Raw genomic sequence first — 19,883 nt, 5'->3', positions numbered from 1 at the left:
CCAGCTGGGACACAGGGCCTGCTGACAGTCCCCAAAGGCCACCTGCTGGGGGCCACCAGACTGCTACCTGCGTCCCAGAAATGCCCCCTACTCGACCCACCTCTGATCTGGAACCTTCTCTGAAAGTCTGTGTCCATCTCACCAAGAGCAAAAAGGGGGAGCCCCTTCCGGCTAGGGAAGCACGGAGAGAAGCGACACCAGTGTGGCCGAGTGTGGTGCCAACTGCCTCCCTGCCCCCCACCCCCCAGCTGCGCATGACTTAAATCAACCCCAACACCGAGTTCAGCCTGAAAAGGCGAGTTCACAACCAACGTCACTGCCTCTCTCCACGGAAAAGGACCAGCGAGAGCGCACCGCTTCCCGGCCCCCTAGGGTCTCCTAGGCTCTTCGAAGCGCAAGGAACAGGATGAAAACTTTGCTCTCTTATTGAGGTCCCGCCGGCCTCCTCCTCCACGCTAGGATCCTGCCTCAGGCTAGACGTTGTGTAAACCCAGACGAGAGAATTCCCTTCCTGACGAGCACCCATGGGGGCGCACGGAGTTCCGCCCACCCCTCCCTGCCGATCCCTCTCCACTCCAAGCCCGCGGTGGCCTCGCCTCTTCTCTTCCACCCTCTCCGTCCCGAGCTGGCTGTGAAGAGGGAACACCCCATTCGTATCAAGAGAGTCATCCCTGCCGCCCCGCAAAGCGCGGCCCGGGGCCGCCTCTCTCGGAGGAGCGCTGCTCTCGCGCCCCTGCCCTGCGTCCCCAACGCACCCAGACCGCGCTGAGGCCAGAGAGCCCGAGCGTGGGAGGCACACGCGGAGGAGGTCCCGCGCCCCAGACCCCCATGCCCCGGATCCCCGCACCCCCGACGGCCCGGGAAGGATATGGGTTACAGACCAGCCGGAGACACCAGCTGCGCGGCCGCGTGGTCTGCCCGAGGCAGAAAAAGACGGTGGCCGCCAGTGCCGGGTACGGGACGGGCTGCTCCTCGTCGGCGCCCAGCTCCGCGCCGCGCTCGGCCGCCGGGCTCTGGGGGGGCGACGCACCGGGCCTCGACCCCCGCTCCGCCTCTGGCCCCGGGGCCCCAGGGCTCGCCGGGGACGCCCCCGCCGCAGGGCCCGGGGCTGGCGCGCCCAGCGGCACTCGGACCTCGTCGGCCGCCTGCACGCTCTCTGTCATGGTAGCGGCGGGTAGCACCTGCGGGGGACAGCCGGTAACCGGGTCCCGAGAACAACACCCTCGCCCGCCTCGGGTGGAGCGGGTCCGAGGAAACAGCCACGGCCGCCGGGATGTCTTTGTCTTTTCTCATTAGAGACAAATGCGCCCCCCGCCCTCGCCCGCCCCCTCCCTCCGGCGAGGGCTGGGCGGCCCCTCCCCCACCGCCGGGGCGGGGGCAGGCGCCCCAGGGGCTCCCTCGCCGGCTGCCTCAAGTTGAAGAGGGTCCCGGCGCGCAGTGGGGCGCGCGTCCTCGCCGCGTCTCACCTCGCTCCGGCGGCCGGCGGCGTCCCCGCGGGCATCGCCCGGGCGGCGCGGTCACCGCGGACCGGCACGGCACTCGGCCCCGGCTGGAGTGCCGCAGCCCCCGGCCCGCGCCCCCGGCCCGCGCCCCCGGCCCGCCGGATCCCGCTCCTGCTCCCGCTCCGGCTGACCCGGCAGCGACGGCGGAGGCGACCCGGCGCAGAGGGGTCCGCGGGGCGGACGGGCGCGGGGCGCGGGGCGCGGGGGGCGCGAACCGGGCGGCGGGGCGGTGAACGAGCCCGGAACCTGTCCGCACTCGGCGCAGGAAACTTCAGAGTGAGCTGGGGGTTGGGCGGGGGCGGGGCGTGGCCGGGCCGGCGCGGGGGGCGGGGTTGGGCGGGGGGCTCGGGGAGGGGCCGCTCCGCCCAGAGGCGCGCGCGCGAGCCGCCCCTCCCCCGTCGCGGAGAGCGCCCCGCCCCCCACCCGGGAGGGCGGAGCTGGGCCCGCCCGAGCCCCCCACCGCGCCCCCACCCTCCCACTCCTAGCCAACGGGGCGCCAGGGGGCGCTGGCGGAGAAGCTTGGCGGGGGCGGGGGAGTGGCGCCGGCGTCTTCCCCGCCCCCAACTGCGGGGGCGGCCGGAGCTGCGGAGGCCGGCCTTCCCCCTCCCCGCAGCAGGGCTCACCCCCCTGCCCCTCCGCGCCGCGGGCGGGGGTCGGCGAGGGGGCGAGGCTGGCGGGCTTGGGCGGCGCGCTGAGGCCTTGACCGCGGGCGGCGTGCCCCTTCCCCTCCGCATGGGTGTCCTGGGTGTGACCGCGCGTGTGATGTGCTGCTGTATCCGTGGGTGGGATTCTGGGTTCTCATGCATCCGCATCCCCCCAACACACGCGCGCGCGCACACAAGCGCACCTACGGCAGCTTCTTTGAACTTGTCCCTCGCCTAGCCCCCTCCTGGACCGACCGAGACCTGTGGGACCCTGGGGAAGGGGCCAGACCCTCCCGTAGCCCCGCACTCTCACACTGAGACGAGGGATAGAGCACCTCCTCCTGTGCTCTGGGGTCCCTCCCGGCCCCTTGGCCCCTGAGGATCTGCAGGGCTTTCCACTTCCCCACGACCACAAGTCTGCTGGCTCCGGGTGTGACCTCACTCCTTCCAAGCCTACTCTCAGCGCTGGATAAAGAGCGGGGCGGCTGGTCCACACAGGCCGGCCCTCCTGGGGCCTCAGGCCTCACCCATTGCTCGGGTGGATGGGTGGGTGGGAGGGCCCACGTGAGGACCCCCAGACCTGGACAGGCTCTGGCAAAGTCACTGCCAACCCGGCCTTCACCACCTGCGCGGTGGCTCTGCAAAGAGCGCATCCAGAATGGGATGGACGTGCTGTTCGGGGAGAAGGGAAGGCCCCAGGAGGCCCTGTGCCCTCCTCCAACGCTGGGCCCTGGGGTGAGGAAGACAGGAAGGCAGGACCATGGCAGCTCCCATGCAAGACCCAGGCGGTGTCCTGCGCTTGCCCATCACTGCTCAGCAGCACCTCCTCTTGTATATGTGAACTTCTCAAGAAAAGGAAAACATTTACTCTATCTTAATGCTACTACTTAGAGATGGAGGGCCATGACCAGTAATTAAGGCCCTCAAAGAGCAATTAGTGATCCAGCCACCTAAGAGAGGGACTGGGAGAGCCCTGGGCCTAGGATGGAGCCCTGCAGGGAAGCTTGCAAGGGTGGGGTAGACATGAAATCCTCAGCAGGATCCTGGGCAGGGGTCACCTGGACCTCCTGATCCTTTTCACAATGCCCATCTCATTAAACGTTGCTCAAGATTGGTTCTAGCTGGGGAACTGTTAGTGATTTGCTGGACAAAAATTAGTGGGAGGTCGACAGTGTGCCAGGCCCTGCGTGGAACTGGGGAGGCAGTGGCGGTGGCCAGTACAGGCCCTGTCCTTGTCCCTTGGAGCTTCATTCCAGCTGGGAGGCAGCCACAAACAAATTTGTGGCTAGAGGAAGAAAATAGTTAAAAGCTGTGTTAAGTGCCATTCAGAGCTGAGATAGGGGGCAGAGGATCTATTTGAGGACAAGAAAGCAGCTGGAAGAGAAGCAGGGCGTTCTTCCCAGCAGCAAGAGCAGACTGTGCAAAGGCCCTGTGGCAGGCAAGAGAGAGCTGAGGAGCAGGAAGAACCAGAGATAGCCTGAGGTGCCCTGCAGGGACCCCGCCATGAAGTGGGGTGGTGAGGGCGGGCAGGGCAGGGCAGGGGTTCCCACGGGGCCCCATGGTGCAGGGAATTCTAAATGTGACAGACTGTCACCCTGCTCTGTGCACTCTGTCCTTTGGACATCTGCGGAAGGGACAGGGCATGGATTTTTTTAAATAGGTGTTATTTTTTAAAGACAGCATCTCTAAGCTGACAAAGCCTGTAGCCTTCAGGTGTCCCATGGCCCATTTATAGACCGGTGAGGCTGCACAGACACTGGAAGGGCATTATCCACCTGAAGGTCCTGGAAGGAGACCACCTCCCACCACCTCCGGCTCCAACCAGCACAACTGAGAACTTTGTTCTTGAAGGCGTTGAGTTCTGTGGACTGATACTCACTGACTCTGTGTGTGTGGCATCCGATGGCACCCAGCCCGCGTGGCAGGCTCAGCCATGAGGCTGAGGGCGATGCGTCTCAGGCCTGAGTTGTTCAGCCAGAGGGAGACTGCACCGCGCAGGGGACAGCTCACCCTGCAGACGGGAAATGAGGAACAGATCATGGATTGGTATGAGACGGGAGAATAGCATTAGAAACAATGAAGCAGTAATACATTCACATCGCTAGAAAGGAATGTTGGAGAGATGAAGCACAGGACAATTTGGAAATTGGCATTAAAAGTATTTAATTAAACTGAACAGAGCGTTCAGATTGTTTTTAATCCTCCTGGCCTTGGAAAATTTGGTTCTGCTTTTTGCTATTTCTTTTTTTTTTTTTTAAGGGCAAAGCTTTTTCTTGACAAAGATGGGGGCGGAGGGCAAATGGCCCATTGGTTCAGTCAGCAGCAAGTAGAAACTAGACACCTCCCCAGGAGTGGACTCATACCCTGGGGGCACATGGCTGCAATGGGGGGGGGGGTTTCAGGCTACCTTGGGGGCCCTCCAGCTTGGCAGGCTGGGCCGTGGGGCAGTGGGCAGCATGATCACCTCCATCAGGACCTGTGGGTGCCTGCCCAAGCTCACCACCCCCACCCAGCCACTCTGCTCTGTGTCCAGGCACCCCATTCCCCCTCAGGCTGGCTGGAGCCCACAAGACCCCTCATATCACATCGGTCCCTTCTCCTGCCTTTCAGGTGGCCTCCTCTTTCCCTCTCCAACCATCCCCCTCCCCTCCATACACCCCTTTCCATCCAGAAGACCCCACTGGGTCAAGCCTCCTCAAGTTGGCATGACCCACTTCCGTCCCACTTCCAGCCTGTCCTGCCCCACTGTGCCTTTGGACCACAGACCCACCAGCCAAAGTCCCCTCCAGGCCCCAGCCCTGGCCCTGCAGTGCCCACTGCTGGGATGCTCCTGCCTGGCCCATGCTTAGCCAGCGCCCTCCTGCCAGCGGTGCCTGCTCCAGGGCCTCTCCGACCCCACATACCTCCCCCACAGCACTCACCTCGCGGTGTTCAGGCCAGACTGGGGCTCCCGAGGGCGGCCACGGTGTCATGTTTAATGTGCCTGCGATGCCTGGCAAGTGCCTGTCCCGGAGGTTGGGGGGTGGCCAGGAAACCCTGAGCGGGTGCGTGAGTGGCAGGAGCGGTGACCTGAGTGAAGGCTGACAGAGGTGAGGTGCTGGTTACCCAGCAGTTGAGCATGTCCAGAGGAGTGAAGGCTGAGCCCGGATCCCTCCCAGCCACTGCCGGGGGTTCATACCTCAAAGGCGGGGGCCTGGGGCTTCTGCAGGTGGCCGATCCACCTCAGTCACTCCCCCACCCCAGCCCTTCTGAGCCCACCTTACACCTCTTGGACCTGCCACCGTCACCAAGGAGCAGGGCCCAGCTCCCCGCTGCCTGGAAACCAGGCCCAGAGGTGCTTCCCTCGGCGTGTGTGGGGCTGGAGGCCAGGCTCTGCAGGGAGTGGCCTTCAGGGCAGGCAGCAGGGCCAGCACAAGCCTGGACCCCTGCCCAGCTGAGATGCCTCCAGTGACAAGCGCCTTACTCCAGATCCATGCTTGCCTGGGCCCGAGCATCCTCGGCTGTCGCCCTAGCTCAAGCGGTGACATGCTGGACATGGTACCCCTGCCCCCAGGATGAAGCAGGCACTAAAGGTGAGGCTTTTCTAAATTCTTACTTGAAACTCACAGCACCGATTGACACGGGTGTCCAGTTGATGCCATTTGTTGTAATGCACAGTGGTTTCCTTTGCACTTCAGTGTCCTGTCCATTTCTCAAGCTGTTCCTGCAGAATCAGCCCGTTCTGCCCCTGCCCGTCTCCCAGACAAGCCACTCCACTGCCCCCACCACCCCCCATGGCCCTGGCTCCTCTGCCTCCTGGGTCCCCACAGGGCAGTACTGGACCAGGGACAAGAAGGAGAAGGTGTCCCAGCCCTCAGGGCTCCCTCTGGTCTCTGGCTGCAGAATGGGCACAGTCCATGCTACTCACAGACGTCTCCGATTTAGCATGCTACTCACAGACGTCTCCGATTTAGCAGATAAAAATACAGTTTGCCCAGTTAACTTTGAATTTCAGACAAACATGAATAACATTTAGTATAGGTATATCCCATGCAATAGTTCGGATATATTTATACTTAAAACATTTGTTTATATCTGAAATTCAAATTTAACTGGGTGCTTTATATCTTATCTAGTGCATCTACTTGGGATGGCAGGTCTATGAAGGGCTAGGAGGGAGGGAGGGAGGGAGGGGGCTGGGTCCCACCTGAGCCAGGTGCCCGCTGCAGGGCTCTGGGGTGAAATAGCAGGTGCCCGGGGAGGGATTGTTAAACTGGGGTGGGGGCACCCCGAGTGTGTATGCCTGCGTGGCCAGCACCCTGCAGGCTGGCCCTCGCTCGCCTGCCTCTGCCCATAGAGGCTCAGAGGGCTTGGTCCCCACCCCCGGCCAGCCAGCTCAGGTTCCCTAGCGTCAGTGTGGGAGGGAAGGGGGACTGTGGGGTGTGGCCTTTGAGCTCCCAGACTTCAAAAGCAGGAGAAAGCGTGGCAGGTCACCCTGGAGCATGGAAGCTTCTAAACCTTCATTCTCCAGCTGCACGACTCCATGGCTTTGGACACAAGACCCTCGAGGGTGGGAGCAGTGAGTCTCCTTTGCTCAGTGCCTGACATACAGTAGGTGCTAAATGAATGTGTGCTGACTGGACAGCGGCAGGGGCTTGTGCTTGCCTTGAACTACAGCCCCCCTACCCAAGTTGTGCTGGGTGGGGTGACCCCCCCATGGTGGGCAGGGGCCTAGAGACTGCGGGGCGGTAGGCACCCAGCCCCCAGCTCACAAAGGGGGCTGCCCTTTCTCCAAGGACCTCAGATATTGCCTGAAATTTTAACTCAGCAACAATTTTTTTTTTAAACAACTTTTTAAAAAAATTATTTATTTATTTATGGCTGCGTTGTGTCTTCATTGCTGTGCACGGGCTTTCTCTGGTTGTGGCGAGTGGGGGCTACTCTTCGTTTTGGCGCGCAGGCTTCAGTAGTTGAGGCACGTGGGCTCAGTAGTTGTGGCTCGTGGGCTCTAGAGCGCAGGCTCAGTAGTTACGGCACACGGGCTTTGTTGCTCTGCAGCACGTGGGATCTTCCTGGACCAGGGATTGAACCCGTGTACCCTGCATTGGCAGGCAGATTCTTAACCACTGCGCCACCAGGGAAGTCCCACAGCAACAATTTTTGAAAGTTTCAATATGAAATGCCTAAGCCTTAACAGTACTGAGTGCAGAATCATTCCACCTTATTACAGTGAGGCTCAGGGCCTTTCTCGGGCTCTGTAACCACAGGACCTGGGTTCGAATCCCAGCTCTGCCACCAACTGGCTGTGTGGCCTTGGGCAAGTGTCTTGACTTCTCTGAGCCTTAAGTTGCCTCCTCTGGGAAAAAAGACCTGCATCAGGTGAAAAGTGTTATTGAACTGGTAGTTCCTGTCAACGGTTAAACACAGAGTTACCAAGCCACCAGCAATTCCACTCCCAGGTATGTGACCAAGAGAAGTGAAGGACTACATCCGGACACTTCATATGAGAGTTCACAGCAGCAGGATTCACTGCAGCCAAAAGGTGAAGCTACCCAACGTTGACAGACCCTCGGATGAACTGCACGTGGTCGGTGCATGTAGTGGAATCCAACTCAGCGACGAAGAGGAGTGAAGCACAGACACAGACGAGTCTTGAAACCATGATACCGAGTGCCAGCAGCCAGACGCAAGGTCACGCGGTGGGGGATTCCACAGATGTGGAATGTCCAGACCTGGGAAATCCATAGATTGCCATGGGGTGGAGGGAGGGGAATGTAGTGGAGTGTCCTTTTGGGGTGATGAAAATGTTCCCAAAGTTGACTGAGGTGGTGGCCACCCCACTCGGAATATCCTGAGAACCCCACCCAATCTGGTAACTGTGTGGCATGGGGACAACATCCCAACGAGCTGGGAGTGGGACAGGGAAGGTGCAGCACTGGATGAACACCTGTGACCGTGGCCATGGCCGTTTTTATTGACCCTGAGACGGGGGTAGGCGGGGAGATGGGCAGTCCTCGCGGGGCTGCCCCGGGATGGAGATGGGCCCGAGGGGACCAGAGCTGGCACCCTTTGGGGTGCCCGCCTGTTCCTCAGCGTCCTCAGGCATCGAGGACTCTGGAGGGCCACCTTGCAACATCATGGGGCCAGGGCGAGGCCTCACAGCTGGCCAGGGAGGGGGTGCGCACATGGGAATTCAGCCTCCGCCCCAGTAAGTCAGGGCAGCCTCCAGGAACTCCTCCTAGGGGGGTGTCTCAGACTTGAATCTGGGGGTGCAGCCCCCTCAGGGTGCGGTGGAGTGGGTACAGCCCCTCCAGCCTGAGCTGCTGAGTGCCCCCCGACAAGACTGCTCCTGAGGGGGGAGAGACGAGGGCTGACCTGGGGGGAAGAAATGGGGGCGTTGAGCCAGCCTGGGTGCTTCCAGAGGACCTTGAAGGGGCCATGGGAAAGCGGGAGGCTGGATGCAGATGTCAGCCCATCTTCTCCCCCCCAAACCCTGTTTTCTCCACAGCCCCCCCAGCTCTACCTGCCCACTGCCTGCAGGCAGATTCACTCACGGGGTCCCTTCTGAGGTTTGGGACTTTAGCAGAGGACCAGCGCCAACTCCCGGCTAATTCCCAGCTAGGAGGGAGGTCCTCTGATTCCTGCCCCCTCTTCACACTGGGTACCGGTACATCGTTGATCTTTTTGGCTAAATGGGTTAAGTTGTCAACTGCCCGTATTCAAGCAGCCCCTCCCAAGGGACGCCCCTCCAGGTGTGAGGACGGTGGGGCAGCCTCCCCAGCTGCAGCGTCAGGGAACTGCAGTAGCAGATGTGGCGCCTGCACCCGGGCCACCACCAGGGCCTGGCAGAGGCGGAGGCTCCAACAGCATTAACGTAATTTATTGTAAATCGTTCCTGCTTTGTTTAATGTTCCTTTGATTCCACTTAATACTACCTTCTCCAGTGCCTGCCGCTGGACATTGCAGGAAATTCACGTTTTCTGAGCAGGGGAGACACTCCCAACGCAAGACGCTGCCGTGACAACGGGCTGCCAGCCCACCAGGAGCCATGGCCATCTGTGCCTCGACCACCCAGCACGCCCGGCGTCCCTCCCTGGGCGGGGGACCCCTGCCTCCCCCGGAAGGAGTTTCAGATTGTCTGGTGGTGGAGCGCTAACTCCTGACAAGCCTCGGTCTGGCTGCACACGTTGGGACCCCAGGGCTTTGAGGAGATGGCCTGGGATATACGGAGGCACACAGCGTGGCCGCCTAGGCTAAGCTGGCCTGGGCCAGCCCCTCAGACGGGCAGTCAGGGCTCATGGAGCTGAGAAAACATGAGCAGAAGGTGTGAAAAAGGCCCGTGGGGTCCATTCCTGCCCAGAAGTGGAGGCAGGAGGCACCACCGGCCAGGCCACCACCTCCCAGGAGCGGCCTGACCCACCAGGGCCGGGAACTGTCTCCGTGGGCCCCAGGGGCACCTTGAATTCCCCACCATCTCATTCTGAAAATCTGAGTCCTTGAAGCAAAAGTGGGTGGGCTGGCACCCAGAAGGATTCAACCCTAAGTGGAGACTTTGGAACCTTCTGGCTTCCAGACTATGGGCCATAGGCCTGGCCAGACCAGCGCCAACTCCCGGCTAATTCCCGGTCATGTCTACAGCCATCCCCACTTTGCCACTGATCTGGGGACCCTGCCGTCATGGGCCTAGCCGTGGGGCCTTAGAGACTGTGGGTGGAGATGGAGGCCCAGCCATGCAGGGTCTCTTGGCCACATCCTGGAGGCTCGGGGAGGACACCTGGAGGCAGGGTGGCCACAGACCTCAGGGCGAGAGGATAGAGAAGGTCCAGAGTGGCCCTCTGGGCCCAGCGGGCAGCATCCTCCTCTCTGTGTCCCCATCTGTCCATGGTAGCATTGGCCCCTCTCCCCTCCCCAGCTCAACAGGAAGGGGGAATGTCCAACACTGGATGAGCACCTGTGACCATGGAGGGGGAGGAGATGCCCAACTCCAGAGCCTGTGCTTGGGGTGGTGGGTCCCCAGAATTCCCGGGGGGGCTCCTGAGCAGATGCAATCTGGTGGCTATCCAGCTCGCCTGGGTCCCTGGAGGTGGTCTGCAACCCCCAAATTAGTCTTGTTGTACCCCAAAGAAATGGGGCCACTCAGACTGTGCGGGGTTAGGGTCTGTCTGCCCAGAAGTGCATTTGTGCAGGTGGGTGGGCCAGGCGGGAACGGAGAGGGAGGCTGCAGGGCCGCAGGTGAAGGGTAGGTACTGCTGGGAGGCAGAGGGAGGACACGACCTGCATGGGGGCAGGGCCTGGGGTGGCCTTCCGAGGGGCTTGGTGCAGCCCCAGGATATACCAGGACCCCGACGGGGACAGGGTTTCTCCTGAAGGACCCAGGAAGGTACCCAGCCCGTAAAGACCCAGCCTGGGGAATTTGGGATCTCCCTCACAAGCAGCAGCAGGGCCAGGCCTGACTGAGCCTCTGGGCCCCAGGACCGACCCCCTGCAACATGGAGTCCTGGCTGGTGAGTTTGGGGGCTGCCCACTGCAGCACTGGTCCTTCTTCCCTGCCTCCAGTTCCCTATTGCACGGTGTTGAAGCATGAAGAGACACAGCCTTTCCCCTGAGTCCTTCGAGGCTCTGAGCCCCCAGGCCTCCAGCCCCTGCTGGGGTGGGTCCTGTCTCCCCATCACTGGAGGGGTGACCCTCACAGCCAGTTCTCCGAGAGGCGTTTCCCAGGCCAGGTTCCAGGCGCGGCCGGAAGCTGGGGAAGGGTGGGACCAATGGCTCAGTGTTCCTGGCTCCTGGACCAACCCTGCAGTCTCTGAGGCCACGGCCACACTAGCAGACCCATGCCAGGCCCCACTGTGGCCCCCAAAAGCCATCTTGTCACCAGCATGCTCAGGGTACAGCATGAAGGGTGAGAGGGCAGCCCCAGCTTGTCGAGTCTCAGAGAGTGCCAGGCGGTGCCAGCCTTCTTGGGGGGTGTGGCTGGGGGAGCAGCAACCCCGTGGGAGCCACTGTAGGGCTGGGGCACAGGATGGCCGGGAGATAAGGTCCCTCAGAGTTACCAGCCTCCAGCAGCCTCGAAGGCACCTGCCTCCCAACTAGTCAGAGAGATTGGCACCCAGAGAGGAGGGGCCTGTCCACGAGGGCGAGGGGCACTCTCACAGCACCAGCCCTTGGGCTTGCCTCCTTCACCCCCTCCAGATATGAGCTGCCCCTCACCACCTGCCAATAGCTGTGCCAGCCTCGGAGGGTAACCAGGAAAGACCCCTACCCAGAACCTGTTCCCAGCCTGCCCAGTCATTCTGAGTGTCTCACCCACCAGGGTCTGTTGCCAGCTGCAATGTCATATTCCCAGTGGAAATGGGCACTCCAAGGAGCTGTCCTCACCCCCCAGCGAAGCTAGCATTGATGGTCAGTCATCGACACTTTAGTATGAATTAGTGTGTCAGGCCGTGAAGTGGTGGCTCAGAGGCTAGGGATGAGGAAGAGGTACTAGAGAAGCTGGCCTGGTTGAGGGTTCAGGGTGAGGAGGAGGCTGTCAAGGTGTGAGGTCAGCCCAAGACTGAGGTCCAAGCAAGCATGTGTTCCTTCTCCATGTACCCAGGACCTTTGGTGAAGGACTGTGCAGGGGGTGGGGTGAGGACGGCTCCAGGTCTCTGGCTGGGGTGGGCAGCACTGGAGCAGAAGGGCCGTGCTGAGTGGATGAGGCAGCCTCGGAGTTTAAAGGGCCTGAGAATAAATCATATAAAATGACAGGTTCTGCCTGAGAGATGGGTTTTCTCCTGGGCAGCTGGACTTTCCATGGGCATCCGGGCCTCAGTCCTGCTGGGCCCCCACGGATCAGGTAGATAGAACCCCGGAGTCATCCGCTGAGGGGCGAGAGAGGGCGGTGTTTGTCCACCTGCTCCTGTCACCACCGTTGGGTGCCCGGGTCTTCTGGCCCCTCCCTGAATTGCTGGGTGTCGCCCTTGCTCAGCCAAGCCTTCCTGGGTTCTTTTGCCTGCCTGTTTCTTGAGCACCTACTGTGCTCCAGGTGTGACTGCCCCAGCACTGGGCGCCTCTGAGTGCAGACCTCAACGCTGTTAGATCCTACACTGTGCCCCCTCCACGCCCGGGCTTTCGGGAGGTGGGTGTCAGAGCCCCGCCCTCCTCCCCAGCACACAGCAGTAGGTGCTCAGCTGGCAGCTCCGTGAGCCCAGGGGAGGGGGAGGGATGGAAAGGCTGCTGCGGGCGTCAGGGGCTCCCTCCTGTGGGCCCTGATGTAGGTCTGAGCGATGACTCCAGCTGGCCTTTCAATCACCCTCAGGCTTCAGACAGCAAGGAGAGAACCGAGGCTTTTTTCCTTCCCGTGTTTATTAGTAAATCATCTTCTAACTGCTGTCAGAGCAGGTGAAGGTAAAAGAAAACAGCATCATTTGCCGTTGTAACAAGTGTGCTCTGGCAGCGGCTGTGATAAGGCGGACGTCACTGAGCTGGCATGGGCCCTCCTTGGCTGGCCGCCATGGCCTGGGGTACACATGTGCCTCGTTGATCTCGTCCACACCTCTGCCGGCCACCAGCATGCCCTGCTAAGTTAATCCAACCCAACCCCCACCGGCCACCAGCCTGCAGGACTCACGGGAGCCTCATCCTCTCCTGGAGGGAGGGACTCACAGTGAGTGTGTGGAGCATTGGAAAGCCTTTCCCCTGAAGTTCCAGTATTGGGTTAAGCATTGCCCCAGTTGGGCTCTTCTTTTCAAAAACCACATCCTTCTGGGAGGGGCTGTGTCATGAGCTGTAGCAACCACTGACATTTTAGTGTGAATTAGTCTCTCAAATCCTTTCCCCATCACACCAACAGTGATGAGAGGGGTGATGAGGGTGGGGAAGGGCATAGAGGTGCTGCTGGGGTGAGAGACAGTTGGGGCCGAGCAGTCTGGGGATTGGGCAGCCCCAGTCCCCGAGGAGACCCACTTTAGTGCAGAAGCAGGGCCTGTTTCAGGGTCACAGGCTGGGTCTGCAGAGCTAGGCGGGATCAGGCCTCCCAGGGATGCTTTTAGGGGATGAGGGCTTGGGGGCAGCAGGGGTGGACTGGGACGCACAGGGGTCCAGCTGGGGACTTGAGCCAAGTGCTCCCAGGGGAGGGGGCTCCAGGGGCCTCTCCATGTGAAGTGGAAGTTCCCCTGAGCTGAGAGCAGCCCACCACCTGGGCCTTGGGGAGGGACGCCCGCACACCTGGACTCATGCTGGGGTGTAGCGGGGGGTGGGGGCGAGTCTGGGACTGAGCTTTGGACCCGTGCTGGCAGCTCAGCCCCTCGGGGTCCCTCTCTGGTCCCCAAGCCTCTGTGAAACACCTCGCCTCCACAGGCTGGGCCTTGGGACAGGGCCCTGGACACTGGAGGTCCCCAGGCTAGTCCAGGAGGGTTTGTGTGCGGGCTGGAGGCAATGACTGCACGGCCTCTCCAAGCACCCCGCCCAAGTGGCAGGAGCCTCGTCCAGCTCCTGCCCGCTTGCCTGGCCAGAGAGCAGCTGCAGGAGATGGGGATTCTGTCCCGCAGATGCCGATGCTTTAATGTCCCTGGATTTATAGCGGGTTCTGCGGCTTTATTACCAAGATAAGATGGAGCCCATCGCTGTCAGGCTCCACTCGGGATGTGCAGCTGCCCCGCAGACCAGCACTGATGCTGGGCATCCTGCACAGGAGGCAAGCGGGCCCCTGGGCCTCAGGGCAGCGGCCAGGGCCTGCTGGTCACCTGCTAGGTATCCTCCCACTGGGGCCAGAATAGCAGACACTTCGTCCACCTGACCAAGGCATCTGTGAAAACCCCACAGTGGACCTCACAGTCGATGGTGAAAGGCTGGAAGCTTTTCCCCTCAGATCAGGGATGAGACGAGGATGCCCGCCCTGCCCGCTGCTCTTCAGCACGGTGCTGGAGGCCTAGCCTGATTTTTTGTGGTTTTGTTTCTTTGGCTGTGCTGCGTGGCATGTAGGATCTTAGTTCCCCTACCAGGGATCGAACTCATATCCCCTGCCGTGGAAGCACGGAGTCTTAACCACTGGTCCGCCAGGGAAGCCCCCCTAGGCCGTTTAATTAGGCAAGAACAAGAAATAGAAGGCTGAAAGTTTGGGAAGGAAAGAGTAAAACCGTTTACACAGACATCAGGCCTGTCTGGAAATCTTGCAGAATCTGCCCCAAATCAACCAGAACCAATATGGAGCTTAGCAAGAGCACAGAACCACATACAAAAGTGTGGATCGGCACCAAACAGCAAAGTAACATTAGAAGCACTTCCATTTAAAATATCACAAAACAGGGACTTCCTCAGTAGTCCAGTGGTTAAGACTCTGTGCTTCCACTGCAGGGGGCATGGGTTCAATCCCTGGTCAGGGAACTAAGATCCCACGTGCCACACAGCGCGGCCACAAAAATAAATAATCAAATAAGTAAATAAATAAATAAAATATCACAAAGCATAAAACATGTAAAAATCAATTTAACAAAAGATGTGCAGACCTCTGGAGTGAACTAAGTAGCAGAAACTTGCTGCGAGAGGATCCAGATCTCAACAGGAAGAGACGCAGATTTCTGTCCACAATCAGGGGCCAGGAGCCTTGGTGTCACCAAGCTGTCACCCCTCCCACGTTGCCCTGTGAGATTTGGGACAACCCCAAACAAAACCCCGAGGCTTTTTTGTAACAATTAACCAGCTGAATCCAAGATACACATGGAAATGCAGAGAGCATAGAAGAGCTAAAATAACCTTGAGAAAGACGAGCAGAGTTGGAGGACTCATACTCAACTAACCATGATCTGCGGGGAAGCTTTGGTGATCAATGTCACATGGATGCCACGACAATGTCACATGGATGCCAGGGGATGTGCAGAACTGAGGGCAGACGTGGCCTTGACGGAGCCAGGGGGTGGGGGTGGGGGGTTCAGTGGGAGAAAGGAAGTTTCTCCAAAACTTGTGCCAGAAAAACTGGTAAACTCAGCAGGAAAATGACCCGGGGACACACGAGACTATTTGAAACAAAGCATAGACACCACATAAAACCTAAAACTATGACTGTCCGTAGAAGTTCTGGGTGAATATCTCTGCAACTTTGATGTGGACAAATATTTCTCAAAGAAAACACAAAAACATAGCCATAGGGCTTCCCTGGTGGCACAGTGGTTGAGAGTCCGCCTGCCGATGCAGGGGACACGGGTTCGTGCCCCAGTCGGGGAAGATCCCACATGCCGCGGAGCGGCTGGGCCCGTGAGCCATGGCCGCTGAGCCTGCGCATCTGGAGCCTGTGCTCCGCAACGGGAGAGGCCACAGCAGTGAGAGGCCCGCGTACCGCAAAAAAAAACACAAAAAAACATAGCCATAGAAGAAAAAATTGATACATCGAGCTTCATCAACTAAAACCAGCCCATTAGGGACTTCCCTGGCGGTCCAGTGGTTAAGACTCTGTGCTTCCAATGCAGAGGGAGGGGGTTCGATCCCTGGTGGGGGAACTAAGTAAGATCCCATATGCCACGAGACCATAAATAAATAAATAAATAAATAAATAAATAAACTGCCCATCAAAAGAAACGCAAAGGAAAATACAGACTGTGAGTGGGCATTCACAGTGCAGGTCCACAGGAAAGGCTCACATCCAGGATGGATAAAGGAACACCAACATTCACATTAAAATGATAACCCAATTTGGAAATGGTCAAAAGGCTGCAATAGACACTTCACCAAGGAAGACATGCAGATGGCAGAGAAGCGCACGGAGAAAAGCCCAGCATCACTAGTCACTGGGTAGACCCAACCCGCAAGCCACAGGAGAGACCCTCTTCTGTCAGGTGGACTGCAGTGGGGGCCCACTGTACCAAGCGTCAGCCGGAGCTCTCACACTGCTGGCAGGATTCAAAAGTGGTGTGACCACCTTGGGGAAGAATTTGGCCATTTCTTAAAAAGTTAAATGGACTCACACATGCAGTCTGGTCTTTCTGCAGCTGGGTATTTACCCAGGAGAGACGAAAGCGTTAAGTCTTACAAAGACTTGTCTGAAGGTTCACGGCAGCTTCCTTGTAATCCCCCGTCCCAGCCGGCTCAGGCTGCCAGAACAAAATACCACGAACTGGGTGGTTTACAAACAGCAGACATTTATCTCCCACTGTCTGGAGGCTGGGAGTCCAGGATCACAGCGCCTGCACGTTCTGTTGTGTCCATCTTCCTGCTGTGTCCTCACAGGGTGGAGGAGGCAAGGGAGCTCTCCAAGGTCTCGTTTATGAGGACACTAACCCACCCTCCTGACCTGATCACCTCCTAAACACCCCACCTCATAACACCATCACCTGGGGGTCAGGTGTAAACGTGTGAATTTTGGAGGGACACAAATATTCAGACCCCAAATTCAAGTCCCACACTGGAAACTACCCAAATGCCCTCACCAGGGGAACCCCGGAGCACGAGGACGCAGCAGGGAGGGGTGAGTAAATGCAGATGGAGCCCAGAGCAGAGATGCTGAGGGAAAGAAGACAGACAGAAAGGGGACACACTCTACACACCATCCTGTTCACGCAAGTCCAACTGCAGTGACAGAGCCAGGTCGTGGGAGGGGGAGGGGGAGGGCTTGCGACTTCTGGGGAGATTGGCATTTCTGCTGTCTTGATTGTGGTGACGGTTTCACAGGCTTCCGCGTGTGTCAAACTTCAAACGTGCGCAGCTCATTGCACGTGAATCACACTTCACAAGAGTGCTTGAAAATATCTGTGCTCAGTGGTTGAGAGTCCGCCTGCCAATGCAGGGGACATGGGTTCGTGCCCCAGTCCGGGAAGATCCCACATGCCGCGGAGCGGCTAGGCCCGTGAGCCATGGCCACTGAGCCTGCGCGTCCGGAGCCTGTGCTCCACAACGGGAGAGGCCACAACAGTGAGAGGCCCGCCTACCGCAAAAAAATACACAAACAAACAAACAAACAAAAAAAACCATCTGTGCTCAGAGATAATGGCCCCCCACCTTCAGTGAATTGAACACTTTGTATCAGTGCATTTCCTCTAGGTCTCATTGTTCTCATGCATGAAGAGGCTCCCAGAGAGAATCACACGTGCTGGCGGACAGAGGGGGAAGGCAGCCCCATTACGGGCCTGAGCACCAGGCCGCATGTCCTGATGGGGCAGAGGTTCCCACCGAACAGGGTTCCCGGAGAGATTTTGATTTCAGGCCACACACATCCTCTCTCACTCATGCTCTTATCTTTTCCTTCCCCTCTGACTCTGCACCTGAGGCAGAGGAAGCAACATCTCAGCCCTGAGGAAGGCAGCAAAGGGCTCAGGGACTTGAGATCCTCTGCCCTGGGGCCCTGCAGCCTCTAGCATGTGCTTCCTTCCGTGGCCAGGGGAGGGTTGGGTGCGGCCCTCCTGGAGGACGGGGGTGGTGGGCGAAGGTGCCCAGGGACCTTGGGCAGTGGGTTTCCTCCTCCAACGGCAGCTGGGGAAGGTCCGAGGGAAGGGCTGTCGTGAGGGGCAGGCGGGAGGCCCCTTCTCAGCCCCCACCTCTTGAAGGCCCCCTCTAGCAGAGTCCCGTGTGTCCATCTCAGCAGGCTGACCTTACCTTCAGGGGCAGACACCCCTCCAACCTGAGGTCAGATGAACCTGACGCCCCACTCCGTGCAGGGCTGGGTTCAAGACCCAACTCTGTCCCTGGGGCCCACATCACCAGGGCTGAGGGGCTGACCTCTGGGAGCCTCGGTTTTCCCTCTGAAAGTGGGAATAGTGGTCACTCCCCCACAGGGCCCTGTGACCGTGCACGGTCTCTACACGGGAAATGCTGGGTGAGTGCCCAAAACAGCGGTGTTCGTGCTCACCAAGGGGTCTCTGTTCTAGAACAGCCCAGTGTGAGTGTCTGGGGGCCATGGTAACAAACCAGGGGGCTTAAAACAACGGGCATCTATTCTCACGGTCTGGACCGAAGATCCAACATCGAGGTGTTGCAGGGCCACGCTCCCTCGAAGATGTGGGGGGAGGCCCTGTCCTGCTGCCTGCAGCTCCTGGAGGTGCCAGCATCCTTGGTGTCCCTTGGCTTGTGGCTTCATCACCCCCATCTCTGGCTCTTTGTCACCCAGCCGACTCCCCACATGTGTCTGTGTCTTATCTCTCCCTCTCTTACCGTATAGAGAACTGGATTTAGGGCTTACCTGGATAACCCAGGATCATCTCATTTCAAGATCCTTAATTACATCTGCAAAGACTCTTCTTCCAAATGAGGTCCCGCTCACAGGTTAAGGGATTAGGATGGGGCCGTGTCTTTGGGGGCAGCATTTGTCCCACGACACAGCCAGGTGGGGAGCAGGTCATGGGGCTCTCTCCGAGGTCCCTACCCACATGACAGCCCATCGCCTGACCACTGAAAGAACCCCCAGCGTCCACCACCGACTCCCCTCTGCGTTCAGCCCACCTTTGCCCGGTCACCCTTGGAGACCTGGCCGCATTCTGACTCGTGCACAAGCCTCGTTGTGGCCTTGGGGGAGGCCTGGGCTGTCCCAGGCATCCCCGGGAAATGCCCTCCACTGTCACGTGGGTCTCTTTTGTTGCAGCTTTTTGGCAGCTTTATCAAGCAGCGGCTGCAGCCGCCTAGCCAGTCACCTCCCGGTGGTGCCAGACCTGGCCTCCTCGCTCTCTTTTCTTTCTCCTCATCTGGAACGTGGACAGTCTGTGATGAGAAAAGTGTAACCTGAAAATCCCGACCAATGACACCGAGAAATGCTGCAGAAACCACCACAGACTTGAAGGGCTACTTTAAGGGCTTAGCTGGGCTCACCAGGAAAGAAAGGGGATAATAAATGAAGGGGGTGTCATGGTGGCTTGGGCAGCTGTAACAGAATGCCATACTGGGAGGCTTATAAGCAGGAGAAATTTACGTCTCATAGTTCTGGAGCCTGAACGGCCAGGACCATGTGCCAACGTGGTCGGATTGCCGACAGCCAACCTCCCTCTGTGTCCTTATGGGGAGGAGGGGCTCTGTGGGGTCTTGTTTGTAAGGACACTAATCCCACCGTGAGGCTCCACCCTCACAACCTGGTCACCTCCCGAAGGCCCCATCTCCTGACACCATCACCTGGGGGTCAGGTTGCCACACATGGATCTAGGGGGACACAGACACTCAGACCACAGCTGAGGGTACGAAGAACCAGGTGATAAGCCTGGAATCTGCATCCACGGTCTGGATTAGGGGCTGAAGCAGCATGAGTTCCTGTCTCCTAACCAGGGTATTTGGTGCTGACTGCTATGAGGAGACAAGGCTTTGCGTCCAGGCGAGGCAGGATTGGAATTGGGGTCCCAGGAGGCTGGAAAGATCCAGGCACAGGCATTGTCTGTGTCCGCCTGGCCCCTGGGCGGGAGAGAGAGGTGTGTCCTGGAACTTGAAACCACAGGCTGGCTTGACACAGGCCCTGCTGGTCTAGAAATCCTCCAGCCAAGGCATGACATAAAAGCCGGCCAGCGACACCCCAGGCCCTTGGACCACATGCTGTCAACTCCTCTGAAGGGATAACCCTCCACCAGGTCCTGCTGGGGCTCAGTTCACAAGGAAACCAGCACCGTGAGCTCAAAAACATGAGCTGGGGAATCCCCTGGAGGTCCAGTGGTTAGGACTCCGTGCTTCCACTGCAGGGGGCATGGGTTCAGTCCCTGGTCAGGGAACTAAGATCCCACATGCCTTGCAGTGCGGCCAAAAATTAAATTAATTAATTAAAACAAAACATGAGCTTACACAACGTCAGAGACAAGCACCAGCAAGAGGGTGTCAAAGAGTG

At 59.1% G+C, this 19,883-nt stretch overlaps 1 protein-coding gene across 2 annotated transcripts in view; it reads right to left on the bottom strand.

Annotated features, from left to right (window-relative positions):
• CACNA1H (calcium voltage-gated channel subunit alpha1 H) overlaps positions 1–1,163 on the bottom strand; it is a 62,877-nt gene extending 61,714 nt beyond the window's left edge. For both annotated transcript variants that reach the window (XM_060031434.1, XM_060031435.1), the window contains exon 1: positions 871–1,163. In XM_060031434.1, coding sequence (XP_059887417.1) covers positions 871–1,163 — 293 coding nt within the window. The remainder of the gene's footprint in view (positions 1–870) is intronic.
• Between the last annotated feature and the right edge of the window lie 18,720 nt (positions 1,164–19,883).

This window comes from Delphinus delphis, chromosome 15 (assembly GCF_949987515.2).
Source record: "Delphinus delphis chromosome 15, mDelDel1.2, whole genome shotgun sequence".
Classification (NCBI taxonomy): domain Eukaryota; kingdom Metazoa; phylum Chordata; class Mammalia; order Artiodactyla; family Delphinidae; genus Delphinus; species Delphinus delphis.
This window is presented reverse-complemented; position numbering and strand designations above follow the sequence as displayed.